Source organism: Ochotona princeps, chromosome 4, assembly GCF_030435755.1.
Source record: "Ochotona princeps isolate mOchPri1 chromosome 4, mOchPri1.hap1, whole genome shotgun sequence".
NCBI classification, from domain to species: Eukaryota; Metazoa; Chordata; class Mammalia; order Lagomorpha; family Ochotonidae; genus Ochotona; species Ochotona princeps.
In genome coordinates this window covers 8,960,508-8,978,400 of record NC_080835.1, presented here as the reverse complement: position 1 = coordinate 8,978,400, position 17,893 = coordinate 8,960,508, and the positions used below count along the sequence as shown (strand labels likewise).

The window sequence follows — 17,893 nt, the reverse complement described above, 5'->3', positions numbered from 1 at the left end:
CTTTGCAGACACGAGGAAATCCAGGCCAGCTCAGTGCTGGCCTAGTAATGCTTTGGGTGGTGGGGAAGCCAGCAGCTCTTCCACTGTTTCCCGGGTATGAGGGTTCAGGGACCTCTGCCCTATGGCCAAGGCTGTCCAGGGGACCTAGGTGCCAAGGCATGGGCCTCTGCCCCATTCTCAGGGTTCTTTGCTTCCAAGACCCGGCATCCTCCTGGGTGTCTGGGAAACCACCCACCCAGAGGAGAGGACCAAGGGAAGGGAGCACATGAGCTGGCCACCTCAGGAGTCACCCTCCAGCTGCTGACAGAGAACTGGGCGACTCTCTTGTCTGTGCATTTGCAGGAGGGTGCCCGGGTCTCACGCAGGGAAATGCTGGGATGTGGAGCAAGGTCACATGGGAACCAGGAACTAGGAGAATCCCTTTCTATCTCTGTCACTAACCAACTGCGGGGCTTAGGAGAGTTCCTCCACCTCTCAGCTCCTCTGCTTAATGGCGGCATTCCAAAATCCCCAAGCTGCCTCCATCCTGAGCTACAGTGAGGACCTAATGAGGTCCAGCCCAGGAAAAGGGGAAAGGCTTCTGCAGCAGTGGCAGGGGACAGAGGTCCTTGGCCTCTCCCCAGGCAGCCTGCCTGCTTCGGGCACTGGCCCAAGACTTCAACACACACCCCCCTAAAGGCCATGGTCAGGCTGTCACTGTGACACTGTTTGGCCAAGCCAGAGACTGAGTAAGGCCACAAAGGGGGCAAGCTCTTCTCTTTTGTCCCCTCCCTGCAACTCCCAGCCCAACAGTCTAGGCCAGGAGGTGGCACACTGTGGCTTGTGGGAGAAATCTGGCCTGCTGCCTGCTTTTGTAAATAAAGTTTTATTGGAGCACAGCCATTTGGCATGAGTTTCCCTACTGACTCTGGCTGCCTCATGTTACAAAGGCAGGACCGGGTCACGTGAAAGAGACAGCACAACTTACAAAACTGGAATACTTCCTCTCTGGGACAATGTGCCGACCCCCTGGTCTGGGGCCCTGAGGTCCTTGGGCGCCACCTGCACCACTGCAAGCAGACCTGAGCTCTGCTCACTCCCTGAGCCTCCCCTGGGAACCAAAAGACAACAGTTAGGTTGCCCCTGGGGGCTGCGAGAGAGAAAGAGGGCGAAGGTGAAAGAGGGAGAGAAAGAGTAAAGAGAGAACAAACAAAAGAAACAGAAGAAAGCCAAACTTGGCTGTGCCTGGGGTCTCCAAGGGGGCAGCCCTGTCTGACTCCGGCCAGGGGCAGGCTGAGGCCTGGGAGCATGGAGGCAGGGAGGCCCACAGCTCCCTGGGCAACCCAGCAGAGGCAGCCAGAGGACAGCTTCTGGCTGACCTCATTTTGATTTCCTATCACATCCAACATTAGCCCAGTTTGCGACCTCTCAGTCACAGGGAACTAAAATTGGTTCCCACAGGCCTGGATCTGGTGGAGGCACGGAGGCCTGGCCAGGCTGAAGCCTAGCAGGTACAGCCAGGGGAGGCCACATGAAGCTTGGCTTGCTGAAGGAGTATGGGACTTCTCTGGGGACTCTCCTGAGACTAAGCATCAGAGGCAAGTATCAGGCATCAGCTTGTGTCCACTCAAGACAACAAGCAAATGAGGCCTCAGCGCAGTGACCTTCAGGGGTCCTAGTGGTGGGAACCATGGGACTTCTGAAGAAAACCAGGAAGGGGGTTCCTGTCTTAGTGCAACGGGATGGCCCAACAGGCAGGAAGCAGTCAAGGTTACTGCCCTTCCAAGCTGCGCCTGGGAATAAGGCTGTCCCATTAATTAAAAATGGAATCTGTATCCTGACAGGTAAGAATGGTCAAAGCTCAAAGGGCATGGACCCTGCAAGGGCTCTTCTGGGGATACTGGAAGATTCTAAAGCCAAGATGAGAATAAGGCCATTCCATGGGGTGGGGGAACCATCTGTGGAAAACAGGTTCACTTCTACGTCCTTCACAAGAGTGGTGCTGGCTGCTGGACAAGCTTGCACAGCTATTCGAAAGGGAACAGTTCTCCCATTGGACATCCAGTCCATCCTCTGACACCGTAGGAGAAGCTAGCTGGGGTGCCACAGCCCAACCTTCAAGAATACCCAACCCCAGATCTGGCAGTGGGATAGCTCGCTGACCAAGATTGGAACAGCCAATGGGGATGGCTGAGATGAGATGAGCCAATGGGGCAGCCTATGGGCTGCTCAGGGGTGGGCCTTTGCAACAGATGGTACAGGGTGCAGGCAGAGCAGGACAAGCCGATGGCGCCACTGGATGATCCAAATGGAATGACCCAATTCTAGGTCCAGAGCTCCCTACTGGCCATGAGGGAAGGCCTGGTGACTGATGGTTTGATGGGCTGATAGAGTTGGCCTGGGCCTTGCTGCCCAGGGAGGGATGACCTGGCAGCTGAGATGGGGTGGCCAGCCAAAGAGGATGGGATGGCCCAGGACTGAAATGAAGCTGCCCTGGGGCAGAAATGGAATGACCTGGTCACTGGTAAAGGAAGAGGTGGATGGGATGGCTACCAAGGGCTGCAATGCAACACTGAATGGTTGAGTTAGTTGTGCCCAATGGCAAGGATGATGGTGGAGTCTCGTGAAGGGATGGGATGGGCCAGGGGCCAAGGTGGCACCTCTGGGGGCAGCAGCGGGAATGCCAGGGGGCCCGCTGTCCACCCTGGCAGAGCTCACAGCTCTGGCAGCCATGGGGCGCCATCACTCACTTGGACAAGTTGAGCTTCCCTGCGGCCAGGTGGCCCTGCACCGTCCGCCAGCGGCCTCTCCCCGCTTTGCCACCGCTGCCCAGCTCGCTGGGGGCAGCCCCGCCGCTTCTCAAGGCGTCCTCTCCGGGTGGTGGCACCGGCGCTGGCTTCTCCCCCAGCCGGCCTTCCCGTCCCACCGCCAGCCCCGCCGCGGCGGCCACTTTGGCGCCCGACAGGAGGGTGCCACTGGAGGCATGCGCGACGCAGCCAGGCCAGAGGGGCACCGGGCATGGCGGTGGGGGAGAGAGGGCAGGCCACACGTGGGGGTGGAGGGGTGGAAGAGGATGAAGAACAAGGACAGGGGAAAAGAAGAAAGAGACAGTGCAAGAGCAGGAGGAGAGAGACAGACGGACAAGAGACAGAGAGAGAGAGAGAGAGAGAGAGAGAGACATCAGCACTGCAAATGGGTTAACAGCGGAGCCTGCAGAGAGGAGAGAGGGGGGCCGGGCGGGCTGAGGGGCTGAGAACAACGCACCACGACAACGGAGGGGGTCCCCTCCCCACCGCCGGGGGCAGGGACGGCAGGGGTGGGGGGAGGGTAGCCACCTCCAAGTCTATCCCACAGGACAACGAAGGGTTAACGACGGAGGAAGAGCGGGCTGTCCAGGCCAGGAGGCCCCAAGGCAGGGAGAAAGAGAAAGCCGTGTTAGTCAGAGTTCATCACCACCACCACCACCACCATCACCACCACCACCTCCACGGACCACCGACCACCGAGCAGCCACGGCAGCAGCACACAGCAGGGAGGAAGAAGCAGCCATGACCGAGAGGGAGGGACCAAAACGGGCAACCCCATCCTGACTGCGCGGAGGGTGGGGGGGAGGTTGAGGGCCAGGACCAGTTTGTGGGGGTGTGGGTACCAGGCGTGGCTGCCAAGGGAGTTCTCCTGCGTGGCTGCGTGGCTGCATGGCTGCGTGGCTGGCCCTGGGGGTGAGGGCAGGAGAGGAGGAGCAGGCAGGCACGGGGGCAGGAGGGGTTGCTCGTCTCCATGGTCAGCCTGCCCATGGGGTGGGTCGGGGGGGCAGTAGGGTGAGAGGAGCAGGAGGCAGAGAGGAAGTGAGGGGCATGGGGTGGGGCAGGAGGAGGTGAGGAGGGCGTGCGCGGGAGACTGGGTACGTATGATCAAATCAGGTAAAGTCACTCACTTGAGGGACAGTCGTGGGTCGCCATAAGGGGCGTAGGGTGAAATGTTTAGAATAAACTCCTTGGGAGGGTAGGAGCTCCATTTCTGCTGCACTGTGCTCTCATTGTTATTCCAAAAGTCTCTGTCTAGATCGCTGGAGGGGCAGAGAGAGAGGGAAGAAAACAGGGAGATACAAGAAGAAACAAGAACTCCAGAGCCTGCGGGTGCAGAAGGGACCCGAGACCCCCGCGGCCAGGCACACACACAGGGCAGGGCTTCAGGGGCTGCTCCTGCAGGAGGAAGAAAGGCCAGTGGGCATTGTGGCCTGTGCCTGGTGCGCGCGTGCGCGCACACACACACACACACACACACACACACACCCCGAGGCCCGGGGGAGCCTGGCAGGAAGGAGGCGAGCTGCAGGCAGCCGGGAACCTTGCACCTGGGAAGCTGGTGGGAAAGAAAAAGATGGTGAAAAAGCACAGGGGCCTAGAGGAAGAAGCAGCTGGGGCCCAGACTTGGCAGGGGTTGGGGAGGGCGGGGTGGGGAGAAGGTGCTGGTTTCTGACCAAGAGGAACAGAAAGGGATATGAGATCCTGTGCCAGCCTGCGGATCCAACCACCCCCACCTCAGTTTCCCTGCCTGTTGAAGAACATCGGCTGCGTGGCTAAACCGTCAGCTCTCTCCTGGTGGGACACAGACCAGGGTTCTGTCTCTTCCCTCCACTGAACAACCCCAGCTCCCTGCCCTTCTTTCTCCCCTTGGCCTGAGCACCATGCCCCTCGAACTCCTCTGCCCTCTCTCTCCCACTGGAGAAACCAGGCCACACACAAGGTTAGACACACTCTGTACTAAGTGCAAATGTGGGAGCCGGGCCAGCCCCCCTCGAAAGTGCCCAAGGTATCTAACTTTGTAGAAACATGATCAAGGTCATGGGGGTGGGAACTGCATCCAATCTGCCCCTCCCTGGGTGTGGACAGGATGGGCTTCGGTGTGCCCCAGACCCAGACCCCAGTCCCCCCACCCCTCCTGCTCCATGATACGCCATATGGAAGGAGCAGGTATGTTACAAGCACAATGTGGGGACTTCCAATTGGTGAGTAGCAGAGGCCTGGGGACAAACAGGGGGCCTAGTGTGGACACCTCAGAAGGAACTGGCAGCACAGAGCGCGGCGGGAGGGGGGAGGCAGGTCCTAGGCCCAGGGAATACTACCAGGGCAGGGACACTGCAGAGGGCCATGTTTCAGGTCCAGGCACACACATCACTGTGGGAGGAGCCTGGCCTGAGAATCAAACAGGCTCTTGGGCAATATGCTTTCCCCACCACTCTCCTGAGAATGTGACCTTGACCTCAGCTCCCAAACTGAGAAACAGGAGCAAAGGGAGGAAAAAGAGAAAGAGAGAGAGAGAGAGAGAGAGAGAGAGAGAGAGACCGAGCTGCTGTTGTAGGTCCCAGAGCAGACCATGACCTCTAGCTTTCGATGACCCAGAGCTTCTGTCGGGGGCTCACCTTGCCAATGTCTCACACACAGCTCTGTGCATAAGAGCCAAAACCAAGGCCCTGAGCCACCTTACAGGGCAGGGGGTGGGGGCAGCAGGCAGGTCCCCAGCCCACCAGAGATGTCCTGTGGCCTTCCTCCTTATGCCCACCCCAGCGAGGCAACAGCCAAAAGCTCGGCTAGGCCCCCCTGTGTAGCAGGGACAGAGCCTGGGGAAGGGTCTGACCCCTCTGCCCTCACCTGGCCTCCCAGCTCCAGGGCCCTCCGACCCTAGGTCTTAGGGGAAAAGGTCCACCCGAAATTATCCCAGCCTAGCCGGTATCACCCCACTTTGTGCCAGGAGCTTCAGGGCCCCTTGAGTTTCTACTGCAGTTCTGGAAGAAGCTTTGACGAAGGGAGTCTGCAAAACAGGGGTTCCCATTCCGCAGTACTTCTCAGAGTCTTCAAAGAGCCAGTGAGCAGCCATATGCCAAGGGGGAGGCACGGAAGCCAGCACTGCCCAGACCTGGCCTGCCATGGAACCTTTGTCTCAAAAAACAAACAAACAAACAAAAAATCAGCTAGTAGCCCTTGATGGGGCAGCAGAGCTGTGACAGATGCAGGCTGGAAAGCACACTGTCTTCTGGAACCCTGGGTGAGACGGTCGTGGAAGGGGCCCTGGGCAGTGGGCAGCCTGCTTCCTGTCATCCCATTGGATCCCCTTCTGTTCTTCCCTGGCCAAAGGCCTGGGACCCTGGGTTGGGGAGTAGTATAGGATCTGACAGCACGGGTTGGGGGCAGGCTGGATGGCTGTGGACTGTCAGGTCACACAGGGGCAGCCTGGATGATTGCTGCCACCCTCACACTGTCTTAGAGAGCCCTCACGGGCATTGGTCCCAGCCTGGCACAGCCCACTGCCTGCCCTGTTGCCCTCCCTCCCTCCCCCTTCCTGGGAATCCTGTCTCCTCCTGTGTGCCCATTCCAGAGACTCCTGGCACTGCCTCATGTACCCCTGTCCAGGAAGGTCATGGCCACCTGGCAGCCACAGGCCCCTGCCTGGTGCTTGGCTACAAACAGCCAGGCTGGAGAGAGCACGGGTCCAGGGCTCCCCACTCCCCACCTGGTCCCTCCCACCTTCAGAAAACCGGGGACCTGTGCTCTGCAACAACTCTGAGATGTGCCAGCTCCTGGCTTTGAAGACGATGAGAGAGTGTGCAGCCCAGCTCAACTTCAAAGGCCTCCTCCTGAGCCGCCCACCCACCCCAGTCTCAGCCTGGCCCACCCTCCCACTTACTCCCTAAGCCAGACACGCACTGGGCACTTCTGAGAAGGCCCCAGAGGGGGTCAGAGCAAGAGATGAACAAAGAGCAGGGGGCAGGCAGGAGCTGGGAGGAATGGGGGTGGGGAAGGGAGGTGGCAAGGAGGAAGCCGCACAGGGGAAGGGGGAGGAGGTGGGTCTTGGGGCTTGTCTCCAAGGCAGGGCAGCGCACCCCTCCCACGGCCCCACACAAAGGAAAGAGTTGTGGCAACAGGCTCTCCGAGGGCACCTGCATCCCTAGAGCTTGTTCCCCACGTCCCCATCCAGGTGGGCAGGGGGGCTTGTCCTGTGTCTCTCAGGGTCCCTCAGCAGTGGTCTGGCCAGGAAGGTCTGCAGAGGCCCCAAAACAACAGGGAGAATGGCCAGGGCCATGGCAACATGACCCACTCACTGGAGGGGCAGCAGAGAGGAGTCCCACCCCAGGGCTCTGCCTTCCACAAGGACCAGCACCAAGGGTGGCCAGAGGACTCAGGGTTGTCTGCACCCCTTCCAGGCCTTCAAAGCCTGGGTGGGATCACAGCAAAGAGTATGAGCACATCGGGCTGGTGGGGTGGTAGGGGTCGCCAGCCCAGAAGGAGCCCAGGAAGGACTGGGGAGAGGAGAGGGGAAGTCTGAGTGAGATGAGGGTCGCCTGGGGGGCTAGTGTGCTAAGTGGAGTGGGGTGTAGGTGGTGCTGGGCCAGAGCACCCAGAGGAAGGGGTAGGGAGTCTGACATACTATGCAGGCCTAGGGGGCACAGGCAGAAAGGTGGAGACTTCAGGAGCATCCTGAGGTGTGCAGGTGTATGGGGGCTTGGGAGCAGTGAAACAGATGGCAGGTATATGTGGCCAGGTCTGTAGAGGGGGTGAATTCCTCCCACCTGGGCAGCCCAAGTGACCCACCCTCCCAAAATCGGCAGCCTGGCACCTACTTGATGGCTTTCTTCTCACTGCGCCCGCGCCCCGAATCTGGCGTGCCCACGGTCTCCAAAGAATTCTTATAGCGTTTGCCCTGTGGAGATAGTGCCGGGTCACTCCTGTGGGCCAGGATGGTACCCTCCCCACCACTCCAGAGAAGGGACCCCAGGAGCAAAGGCTGGAGTCTGGCTTCAGCGTGAGATGTCACTGTTGGGAGGGGCCAGCCACACTAACACCTGCCCCTTGGTTGGTGGATCCTGCCCCCTCCCCTCCCATACTTTCCGCCTGCAACTCACACCTGACCCCAGAGGATAAGGCACCTCCCAACTGCCTGTATCCTGAAGCTCTGGCCTGACTCCCAGAAGCTCAATTCCCTCTGCCACAGACAGACGGCTCTCAGGCGCCTGGCCCACGTCACACTGTCCAAGTCACCGCCCCCAGATGGTGGGGGTGGCATCCTGCAGGGCAAGGTTGGCAGTGACCAGTGACGTGAGTGATGGGGGTAGGGAGAAGGCCATAGGTCCGATCGCTTCCAGGACTGTGTTGGCCACTGCCTAGGGATCCCCTGGGGGTCCCTGCACTCTGGGGCTGGGAGGCAGGGGTGCATGCAGAGTGGGCAGCCTGGGTCCCTGGACAGTACCCAGAGCTAGCAGGAGGAGGGGGAGGATGGCAGGGCAGGAGTGGGGGTGGGGCAGTCCAGGGCCTTCCAGTGGAGGAGGGGCCCCAGCCGTAGTGGCAACCGGGCCTGCTGCCGGGAAGGTGAGCACCATTCACCTTCTCGGTTTGGGTTTCTAAATTTAGCTCATGCAGAGCCCGGCCCCATTAACATTCCTGGCTGCCACCGTGCGTCCTCATGCGCACCCATGGGCTATGGGCCTGGGCCAGGCACAGGGCTGCGGGTGGTAGGGGAACAGGAGCAGAGCAGGGCTAGGGAAGCTCACCCTCCCCAGTCCATTCTTGCCCCTGCCCATGGGGGGTGGAGGGGGTGCTGAGTGGACACACACACATGCACACATACACACGTCCCAGGCATCCCATCACATGTACCAACACCACAGCCACAACAGTCAATTATTCTGTTCTCCCGAAAGCAAAATAAGAGCCGCCACAGCCGCGTCCCCATCACTGCTGCAGCTGCAGCCCCTTTCCCGGCACTAAGCGGGAGCCAGGAGCTGCCGCCTGACTGGGCAGCCGAGCTCCCAGCAAAGTGCAGGCAGTGGGTGAGAGCCCTGGTTCCATACCCCAGTCTTGGCCTCAGCATCACTACACCATGGCTCTGTCACCATGGCCAAGTCCCCAGCCCTCTCTGGCCTCCTTCCTCCACTCTAAAGCATACCGCATCACTGGGTGCACCCCTTGAAGGGTACCACCTTCACCCCAGATCTGAGTTCTCTGCTCACTCCTGCCTTCTGGAACACAGCTCCTCAGGAGCAGGCCTGGACGCCATGTAGCACCTAGAGCGGAGCCTGGCACCTACGGCCCTCAGAGGAAGCAGCCTTTCTATGTGTTCCTCTGAGGTCTTGGCCCCTGCTGCTGCCCTGAGACACAACAAGGAGTTCAAATACAGAGACGCTAGGACCCTCTGGGTTTGAAAGAGCTGCCCTTTCTTGGTTGTCTCTAGGTGTTTCCATCCAACATTCAGACAACAAGGGCCTGGCGTGATGGCACAGAGAACCAAGCTGCCACCTGCCAAGCTGGTACATCTGAGCGCCAGTTCAAGTCCCAGCTGCCTGGCTTCTGATCTGGCCCTCTACTAATGCACCTGGGAAAGCAGGGCATGTTGGCTCCAAGTCCTTAGGCCCCAGCCAACCACGTGGGAGACCCTGATGGAGCTCTGAGCTTCTGGTTTCAGCCTGGTACAACCTCAGCCAGTGCAGCTGTTTGAGGAGTGAACCAACAAATGGAACATCTCTCTCTCTTCCTCTCTCTCTCTTTTTTTAAAGATTTATTTATTTTTACTACAAGTCAGATATACAGAGAGGAGGAGAGACAGAGAGGAAGATCTTCCGTCCGATGTTTCACTCCCCAAGTGATAGCAATGGCCGGTGCTATGCCGATCCGAAGCCGGGAACCAGGAACCTCTTCCAGGTCTCCCATGCGGGTGCAGGGTCCCAATGCATTGGGCCGTCCTCGACTGCTTTCCCAGGCCACAAGCAGGGAGCTGGATGGGAAGTGGAGCTGCCGAGATTAGAACTGGCGCCCATATGGGATCCCAGGGCGTTCAAGGCGAGGACTTTAGCCACTAGACCACACCGCCGCCCCCCCCCCCCTTATGATCACTGTGCTATGAAACAAAAAAAATTTTTTAAGCCCAAACAATTCCCAGTTCTGACCAAGAAGATTGGTGGTCAAGGCTATGTTTGACAGGCTGACAGGCCACCAGGCCAGGGCCCAGCCCCCACTATGCCTATGGAACTCGGGCAGGATGTGATGAGGAAGGCCACCCTGACCCTATGATCAGGGTTCCATGCTCTCTGCCCCTGACCCAAGCCAGGCAGCCTGGAGTGACCGTGCCTGTTCACCCAGGGCATTCGGGGACTTCCTGCAGCTCAGAGAACCTTCTGCACGGGATGTGACTGTGACTCCGTCCGCTGGAGACATGAGTCAGGGCATGACTTGGTTTGGGAGGCAGAGGCGGAGAGGGGAGTTAGTGGGGTTGCCAGGTGGGAAAGCCAGGTGGGGGCCAGGATGCATGAAGCAGCTCCAAAGGTTGTTCATCAGAGATGGGCTTGGACAAGCTGAACTAGCAAAGCCAGCTGGAGATTAAGGAAGTTATTAATGTTTGGAAATGGGATCTGGGCTGTCACGGTATCACGTTCCTGCTGCTGAAGGGGACCGGCAGGCAAGGAGTGCCCTGCAACTGTAGGTGGTGGGGGCAAGGGGTGCCCTGCAACTGTAGGTGGTGGGGGCAGGGAGGGGTCCTGCAGGTGCTGCAGGCCCAGAGCATGGAGACAGCCGGGGCAAAGAGCTCCCTGGCTTCTGGGACTGGAGGGGCAGAGGCCAGGGCTGGCATTTTTTGGGTGTTGGGGGAGAACAGTGTACTCAAAACAAGTCAGGCAGACAGGCTGAGTCCCTGAGAGACTCCAGGGCTGGGTTGGGAGGCTTCAGGAGGGAAGGGCGTGTCTGCCTCTCCAGGCAGCCCAAGGTGCTTCCTGCCCCAACAGTTCCCACTGGTAACGAAAGATGTCCTTTGTCAGCTCCTGTCCCTAGACCTGGCCCCTGCCTGGAGGTGAGTGGGAAGAGGCCAGCTGTCCCCTGGAAGGCTTACAAGCGTACACACACACACACACACACACACACACACACACACTGCTGGAGAGTCAGGGCAGCAGACAACCCCAGTGTCTGTTCACACAAGGACCCGGTGAGGTCCACACTGTACAGCTCCGCGTCCAACAATCATATACACTGCCACCCCACAGTGCACACACTCAGTCTATATGTACTCCTAAACACACATACAGAGTCACCCCCAGGAGTTGCCCATGTTAACTTCTCTCCCTGCCTAAACACACACACCCAGCCTGCAGCAAGACCCACAGCACTACAGTGTGCTCCTGGCCACTCCTGTGGGCCTTGGAGGACACTCCCAGCCTAAGGCCCAAATCTCCTCTACCACCTCCTCTCAAATTCTGAATCAGACAGACACCATGGACAGAGTTGACCTTCACCATGGCTCCTGCCTGGGAAACTGAAACCCACACCCTCTCCCCAGGAGGAAGGGTGTAGTCCCACTTCCTGGGCCTGCCTATCTAGAACAGAGTACCTTAGGTTATGGGGCCCTTAGGTCCTCTGTCACCAGATCCCAACCCTCTCCAGGGCTCTGCTCCATAGGCCTGGACATGTCCCGGCACACCTAGCACCCACGGCCACAGCCCTCACCCCTTGTCTTTTAGGCCCCCTTCAACTGGGTGGGGAGAGAATGGGGCCCCCAAGTGTGGTGCTGTCTTTACATCCATTCTCAATGGATGGCCCGAAGGACCCTCCTACATTCCCCCCACTTCCCTGACCCTGGGCACATCTGGGCCGCACAAGTCCCCATCACACCCCTGGGCCGGGTGGCAGGACCTGGGATGGGATGCGAGAGCAGGGACGGGAGGAGGCAGGGACTGCGTGTTGCAGGCTCACACGGCTCAGTCCGTCCCCTCTTGCAGAGCCCTCCAGTGATGAACGTCCCTTCTGACGGCCTCATTACTTATTGATGGCCTAATCCAGCTCGTTAATTCCCCAGCCCTTGTTAAAAATGAAAAAGAAGCCGTTTGTGCTTGTACAAACCCGGAGCACCAGGATGGATGTGTGGCCGGCTGGGGGTGGAGCAGGAGCACAGCGCCTCCTCATTGGTCAGGATTCCTGGCCCGACCATGCCCACCTGGCCTGTCGGGTGGGCACAGGGTCCCGGCCGGAACGATTCTCATTCAGCCTGTGAGAGTGTGTGTGTGTGTGTGTGTGTGTGTGTGTGTGTGTGTCTGCGCGCCTGTGAGCTCCTGGTGCTGGAGCAGTGCCAGCGGCCAAGAAACGGATGTGAGACCAAGGGTGTCCGCGAGCAAGTCCGAGGTGTGTGGCTCTGGGTGTCTGCAGTGCCTGGGAGCCAAGGCCCAGGCAAACACCAGGGCTCACATAGGGCATGGAATCTCCACGGGGATCTGGACAGGGACCTCCAGGGAGTTACAGAACCTGCCATGGTGGAGGGGAGACGAGTGCAGGGCCAGCTCCACCCCCATCCCCTGGCCCCCAGGAGCCCCCAGGAGCCTCACCAGTTTGCGCTGACACCAGTGGCAGAGGCCGCAGAGAACGACAGTGACGCTAAGGCTGACGGTGATGATGGCAGAGACCAGCAGGACATCGCGGGTGGGTGCCCCTAGGAAGGACACGCACAGGTCAGATCCTCATTGGCCCAGACAGGTCAGCTGCCCTCCCTCTCCAGCTGGCTCTGAAGTCACCGTCTACTGGGTGAACTTAGGAAAGCACCCCTGCCCCTTCCTCTCGATGTCTCAGTGTGTTGACTGGAATCTTTCTCAGTCTATTCCTACACAAGTCCATGGAGGATCATGGATCCAAGCCATCCTCCAAACTCAACACCCTCAAAGGAAGAGGTCAAGTATATCTCAGAAAGGGTCCACCCCCCACCACCCCAGGCTCCACCCGGGTCGTTGGCAGAAGCCCTTCCGTCTATACAGCCTTCTTGTCCAGCACACCTCCTCACTACACATCCCCAAGCCCCGTGAAATCTGGGTGAAGTACAAACCTCAGTTCCTACAATCCCACTGAAGACCTCTGCTTCAGCATTTGACCATGTGTGCAGTCTCAGGGGAATACTGGAGACTCTCTGGCCAGCCACTCACTTTGGGCTGGGAGTACCCCTCCCCTATTTCTTGGCCTCTGGCCCTCCTGCCTCTGCAGCTCCAGCCCCAATTATGTGGTTCGTACCACCCTACCTACTCCCAGGGGCTTCCATCCCCACTGTTGAGGGGTCATGGGCTGAAGGAGTGGGAACTTGGATGCATTCCCAGGTTTCCCTGCAAATCTTGCCTCTCGGAAATGGGGTGGCTTTGGACAAGTCACAGAACCACTGGCTTTCTCTGTAAATGCAGACGAAATTGCCTTGCCTGCAAAGCACTGACCACAAATGATCACGATTGCACCTGGCAGCTGGTGCAGCAAGCAAGGCATCAATCGCATGTGCAAGGTACACAGGTGCGTGCAGGGTCAAGGAGATGCCTGTGTTGACAGAGCAGCCTGTGCTAGCGACAGAGGTAATTAAAAGTTGACAGTGTCTGTCTGGCCCTGGCTCCTGTGGTTTTAGCTTCTGTTTCCCTTCTAGTTCTGGTCTCTCCTGTTTTGGCCATGGGTGGGGGGGATCCAGCTGGGCCACCAAGCTTCCTCCTATACTAGGTCCACAGCCTCACCCCCAGGGAACCCCTGCACCCAGCTCGCTGTCAACCTCAGGTGCTGGCATTTGTGATTTCTGACACAGACAAGCAAAGTGCAGACACCACGATCCTGTCTCTCCCATCCTCCCCCCTTGGAGGGGAGCACAGCTCTGCAAGGCCTGAGAGACCACACACCGCAAAGTTCTCAGACCAGACACGGGACCTTACTCTTAAATCTTCAGGCTTCTGAGAGAGAATGGGGCAGGGCACAGCCCAGGGCCCAAAGAACAGGTATCTGTGGCCTCTGTGCCCATCACTGTGCCCTCAGGCAATGGTCAGGGTGCTGTGTACAGATGAATTCACACCCTAGCTCAACTCACTTTTAGATCAAGTAAACCGTTTGCTGGGCTGGGCTTTCTTCCATGACAACCTCATAAGGATCCACTCTGAGGCAGAGTGTGGTGGGGGTCTTCCTCAGATTGGGAGACAGGTGAAATTCAGCTAAGTGCCCTAGCATGCTGGAGCCATAGACCCAGGAAAGGGTGAGATGCTACAGTCCCCAGGAAAGATCTAGCTGGGCTGCACGTTTGGCACTGCAGTTAAGCCCCAACTTGGGACACCTACATCCCATGTTGGAGTGCTTGGGTTTGAGTCCTGGCTTTCTTCTTGATTCCAGCTCCCTCCTGCTGTAGAACCCGGGGAGGCAGAGATAATCAAGTATTTGGGTCTCTACCACCAGTGAAGACTCAGCTGGAGTTCCCAGCCCCTGGGGTTGGCTTGCTCCAGCCTTGGCTCTTGTATTTGGAGAGTGAACCTGCAACTGGAGATCTCAGTCGTCTGCTCTGTCTTTCCAATAAATAAGACAAACTAAAAAATAAAGTCTTTAAGAAGATAATATCTGGGAAAAATATCTCAATCCTTGCTGTAGGCCAAAGAGTTCTAAGCTTATGCATCCCAAAGCCCAGGAGGCCCTCTGAAATGTCCCTTAGAGCACTTAGTTTTCCATGGCAGAAGGAGCCTAGGAGCCTCAGGATGAGGTGCTGTAGCAGCCACCAGCCAGCCACAGGGCTGAGGGCAAGGCACTCGGCCTCTCTAGACTTTCAGTTGTAGGAGAGCTGGCCCTTCCTTATTCAGGTAATGTGCCACACACGCCAGGTGGTGCACCTGCAGAACTTAGTCTCCACAGCAACCAAGTTGTCCCTACTTAACTGACAGGGACACAGAGCCACACAGAGCTCAGATATCATAGCTAGGTCATCCAGCTAACAAGTACCAGTCCCGGGGTTTGAACCCAGGCAGCTAGACTCAAAGTCCATGCTTTCTGCAGAACACTCAGAGCTTCCTGGACTTTCTCAGGGGCTACCAAGGCAGAAGGTGAACACCTCAGGCTACAGCCCCTAGCCCTGTTCAACCAGAGCGGAAGCATTTCCCTTGGTTCCTGTCGTGGCATTCTGCAGGGAATTTCGTTTCAAGAAGGGGAGGCATTGCTAAGGAAAGTTGGACCCCTCTGGATCATGAGTGATCCTCAAGTCCCCTTTGGTGTTGAAACCATCAGCTTCCATGCAGCATTTCTTCCCCAAGGACTCCCCCGGGAGGGGCGAGGCCTGTAGCATCCCCCAGACAGCCCTTGAAGAAAGGCTGAAACAAACGCTTGCCATTGCAAATTGCATTGATGTTGTGAATGAAAATGACAAGATGTCCTCGGCCAGCATGCCCTCCAGCAATGCTGCCATCAAGGGGGCAAGTGTGTTCTTGCCTGCCAGCCTGGCAAGCAGTCCCAACAGCACGCAGTGACTGTGTCTCCAGCTGGAAGAGGGTTAGGATTAGGAAGAGGCCCCAAAAGTCAGAAGTCAGGTCCCTCCAGGGCTACATACACCAACTCCGCCCCTTGGGGCAGCCTTGTTGGCAACATAGAGCTGAAGTTGCAGGACGCAGGTGCTCCTTGGACCAGCAGTCAGGGAGAGCTGCCAGGCTTCCAGCTGAGCTGAATCTGTGTCCCAGAACTCCCCCAGAGGTCCTAAGGTTGCCCTCCGGAGCTTCAGGGAGCAAGCCAACTGCCTTTGCCACATGACAGGCCTCCAAATCCTTGGTGACAGGTCTCGTGTCCCCTTCCTGTCTTCTCCAGGCACCACTGCCCTGGTCCTTCTAACCCTTCCTCAGATGACATGCATGGTTTCAAGTCCCCTTAGCGTCAGCAAATTCACATTTGCAGAGAGAAAACCTCGCAGCCTTTTGACAGGGCTGAGTTTCACAGCCTGTCCTCCGGCAGAGGAGACATCCTGGGTCCTGGTGGGCGAGGCACAGAGACAGACAGATGACATCAGGGGCCCAGGGTACAGCCCGGCCTGCTGAGTCCAGCCCCAGGGGTGTCCTGGGAGTGGGGGTAGGATGCTGGCTTGGAGGCACACTGCTCCCTCCTCTGCCCCAGCCCCACATCCTGTGGGGAGAGTCTGTGCTCCTGGGCACACCCACCCCAGGCGCCCTAGGGTGAAGCCCTGGAGGGTGCTCACCTCTGAGGGTGACTGAGATGCCCTGTGGTCTTCCCCTTTGCATGGCAGCTTTGGGAGGGCAGGGCTTGGTTTTCTGGTCACCACTGCATTCCCTAACTTGGGGACAGAGCCTGGGACACAGCAGATGCCCTATAAATGCGTGCTGAACAATGAATCCAGGTCCTCCTTGAAGCTATCATTTACTTATTTATGTTAAAGATTTACTTAATTGTTGTTGAAACACAGACGGAGAGAGAAAGACTCTTCCATTACTCCACAGATGCAACAGCCAGGGGTGGGTCTAGGCCAAAGCCAGGAGCCAGAAACTCCATCTGGGTCTCCTAAACGTGTGGCAGGGATCCAAGTAACTGGTGCCATCACTTGTGGCCTCCCAGGTATGCAACCAAGGAACTGGATCAAAAGAACACCTCAAATATGGCATATAAGGATCCCACACAAGGGCTTAACCCACTGAACCGCAATGCCCACCCCAAGACTGTGATTGATTGATTGATTAATTAATTTTAAAGATTTGTCTATTTTTATTGGAAAGTCAGATTTTTACAGAGAAAGAGAGACAGACAGAAAGCTCTTCCATCCATTGGTTCATTCCTCAAATGGCTGCAACAGCCAGAGCTGAACTAATCCGAAGCCAGGAGCCAGGAGCTTCTTCCAGGTCTCTCATGTGGGTGCAGGGTCCCAACACTTTGGGCCATCCTTGACTGTTTTCCCGGGCCACAAACAGGTAGCTGGATGGAAAATGGAGCAGCTGGGACATGAACCAACACCCACATAGGATTCTGGTGCTTACAAGTGAAAGATTAGCCAATTGAGTCATCAAGCTGGTCCTGAGGCTGCCATTTATTAAACACCTACCGGTGTTTAATAAACAGGGTCATGAAGATCAGAGCTAAGAATGTTCTACTAACTCCAGTACCTTCTGTGGTAATTTCAGGATCTGATACCCAGTAATAGCTTAGTAAATACTTGTTGACTGTTCAATACATGCATATGTTACCTGTTTGTCACTCAAATGAGATGGCAGAGAAGAGACAGACACTGCTCGACCGAGTGTAAAAGCCTGTCTTTGACACATATGTGCTTGCATAACATACATGTACATACACATGTGCACACATACATATACACACCAGGACCTTTGTCCTCTCTCCTATGCCAATGCTACCTTGCAATCTCCTGATGTTTCTAGACCCAGATAGGACTGCCTCTTCCATGAAGCTTCCCTTGATCTACTCAGTGGGAGTCACCTCTTCTGGCCCAGTGTTTCCTCAACACTGAACTCACATCTCTCTTTTAGAGGGCCGTGCTCAAGCGCCAGGGCTCCAAGTCAGGTCACACGTCTTCCCATCCCTGTAGCTTCATGCTGCGGGCCTTAGTTTCCCCGTCTGTGAGCAGAGGCTAGCAACAGTACTGGTCTCCTTGGACTCCTGTGCAGCTTAAAGCAAGGACCACATGCTACATGTACACCACAGTACCCAGTGGAGCAGTCAGGCACTGAGCGCTAGCTATGACAACGCAGCTACTTTGCACCCTGCATTAGGGTTATCTGGGGCATGGGGTTGGCACGCAACAAGGGTTCAGGGAAATACTACACTAGACACACACTAGCTTTCCTCACAGAACTGAGGGGTCACATCTGAGTCAGGTCTGTGCTCCCCTCCCACCCCCCCACCCCCCCTCCCATCAGGACCTGGACCACAGCAAGCCTTGGTGCAGGCAGGAGGGCAATGGAGGCCTGGAGATATGGGGTCGGACAGCCAGCTGGAAGCCAGGCTGGGCCTCAGGTGTGAATTGTGGACCCTACCCGGTCCTTTGCCAGGGCTCTGCCCCCGCTCCCAAATCCTTCTCATCTCCTCAGTAAGCCATGATTTATGGATAAACACAATCAAACAGGCCTGCTGGCGGGCTGCGATGCCCCAGGGAGCTGCCA

General features: G+C 57.4%; 1 protein-coding gene across 11 annotated transcripts in view; it reads right to left on the bottom strand.

Moving 5' to 3' along the window:
- The window catches only part of SYT7 (synaptotagmin 7), a 55,466-nt gene that overhangs the window by 20,015 nt on the left and 17,558 nt on the right, over positions 1 to 17,893 (bottom strand). For 3 of the 11 annotated variants that reach the window (XM_058662955.1, XM_058662958.1, XM_058662954.1), the window contains exons 2-5: positions 12,338 to 12,441; positions 7,598 to 7,677; positions 3,914 to 4,045; positions 2,730 to 2,954 (exon numbers count right to left, since the gene is read on the bottom strand). In XM_058662955.1, coding sequence (XP_058518938.1) covers positions 2,730 to 2,954; positions 3,914 to 4,045; positions 7,598 to 7,677; positions 12,338 to 12,441 — 541 coding nt within the window. Of the gene's footprint in view, positions 1 to 471; positions 1,505 to 2,729; positions 2,955 to 3,913; positions 4,046 to 7,597; positions 7,678 to 12,337; positions 12,442 to 17,893 lie in introns of those variants that run through there. The other 8 variants (XM_058662956.1, XM_058662957.1, XM_058662959.1 and 5 more) reach the window with 4 other exon arrangements.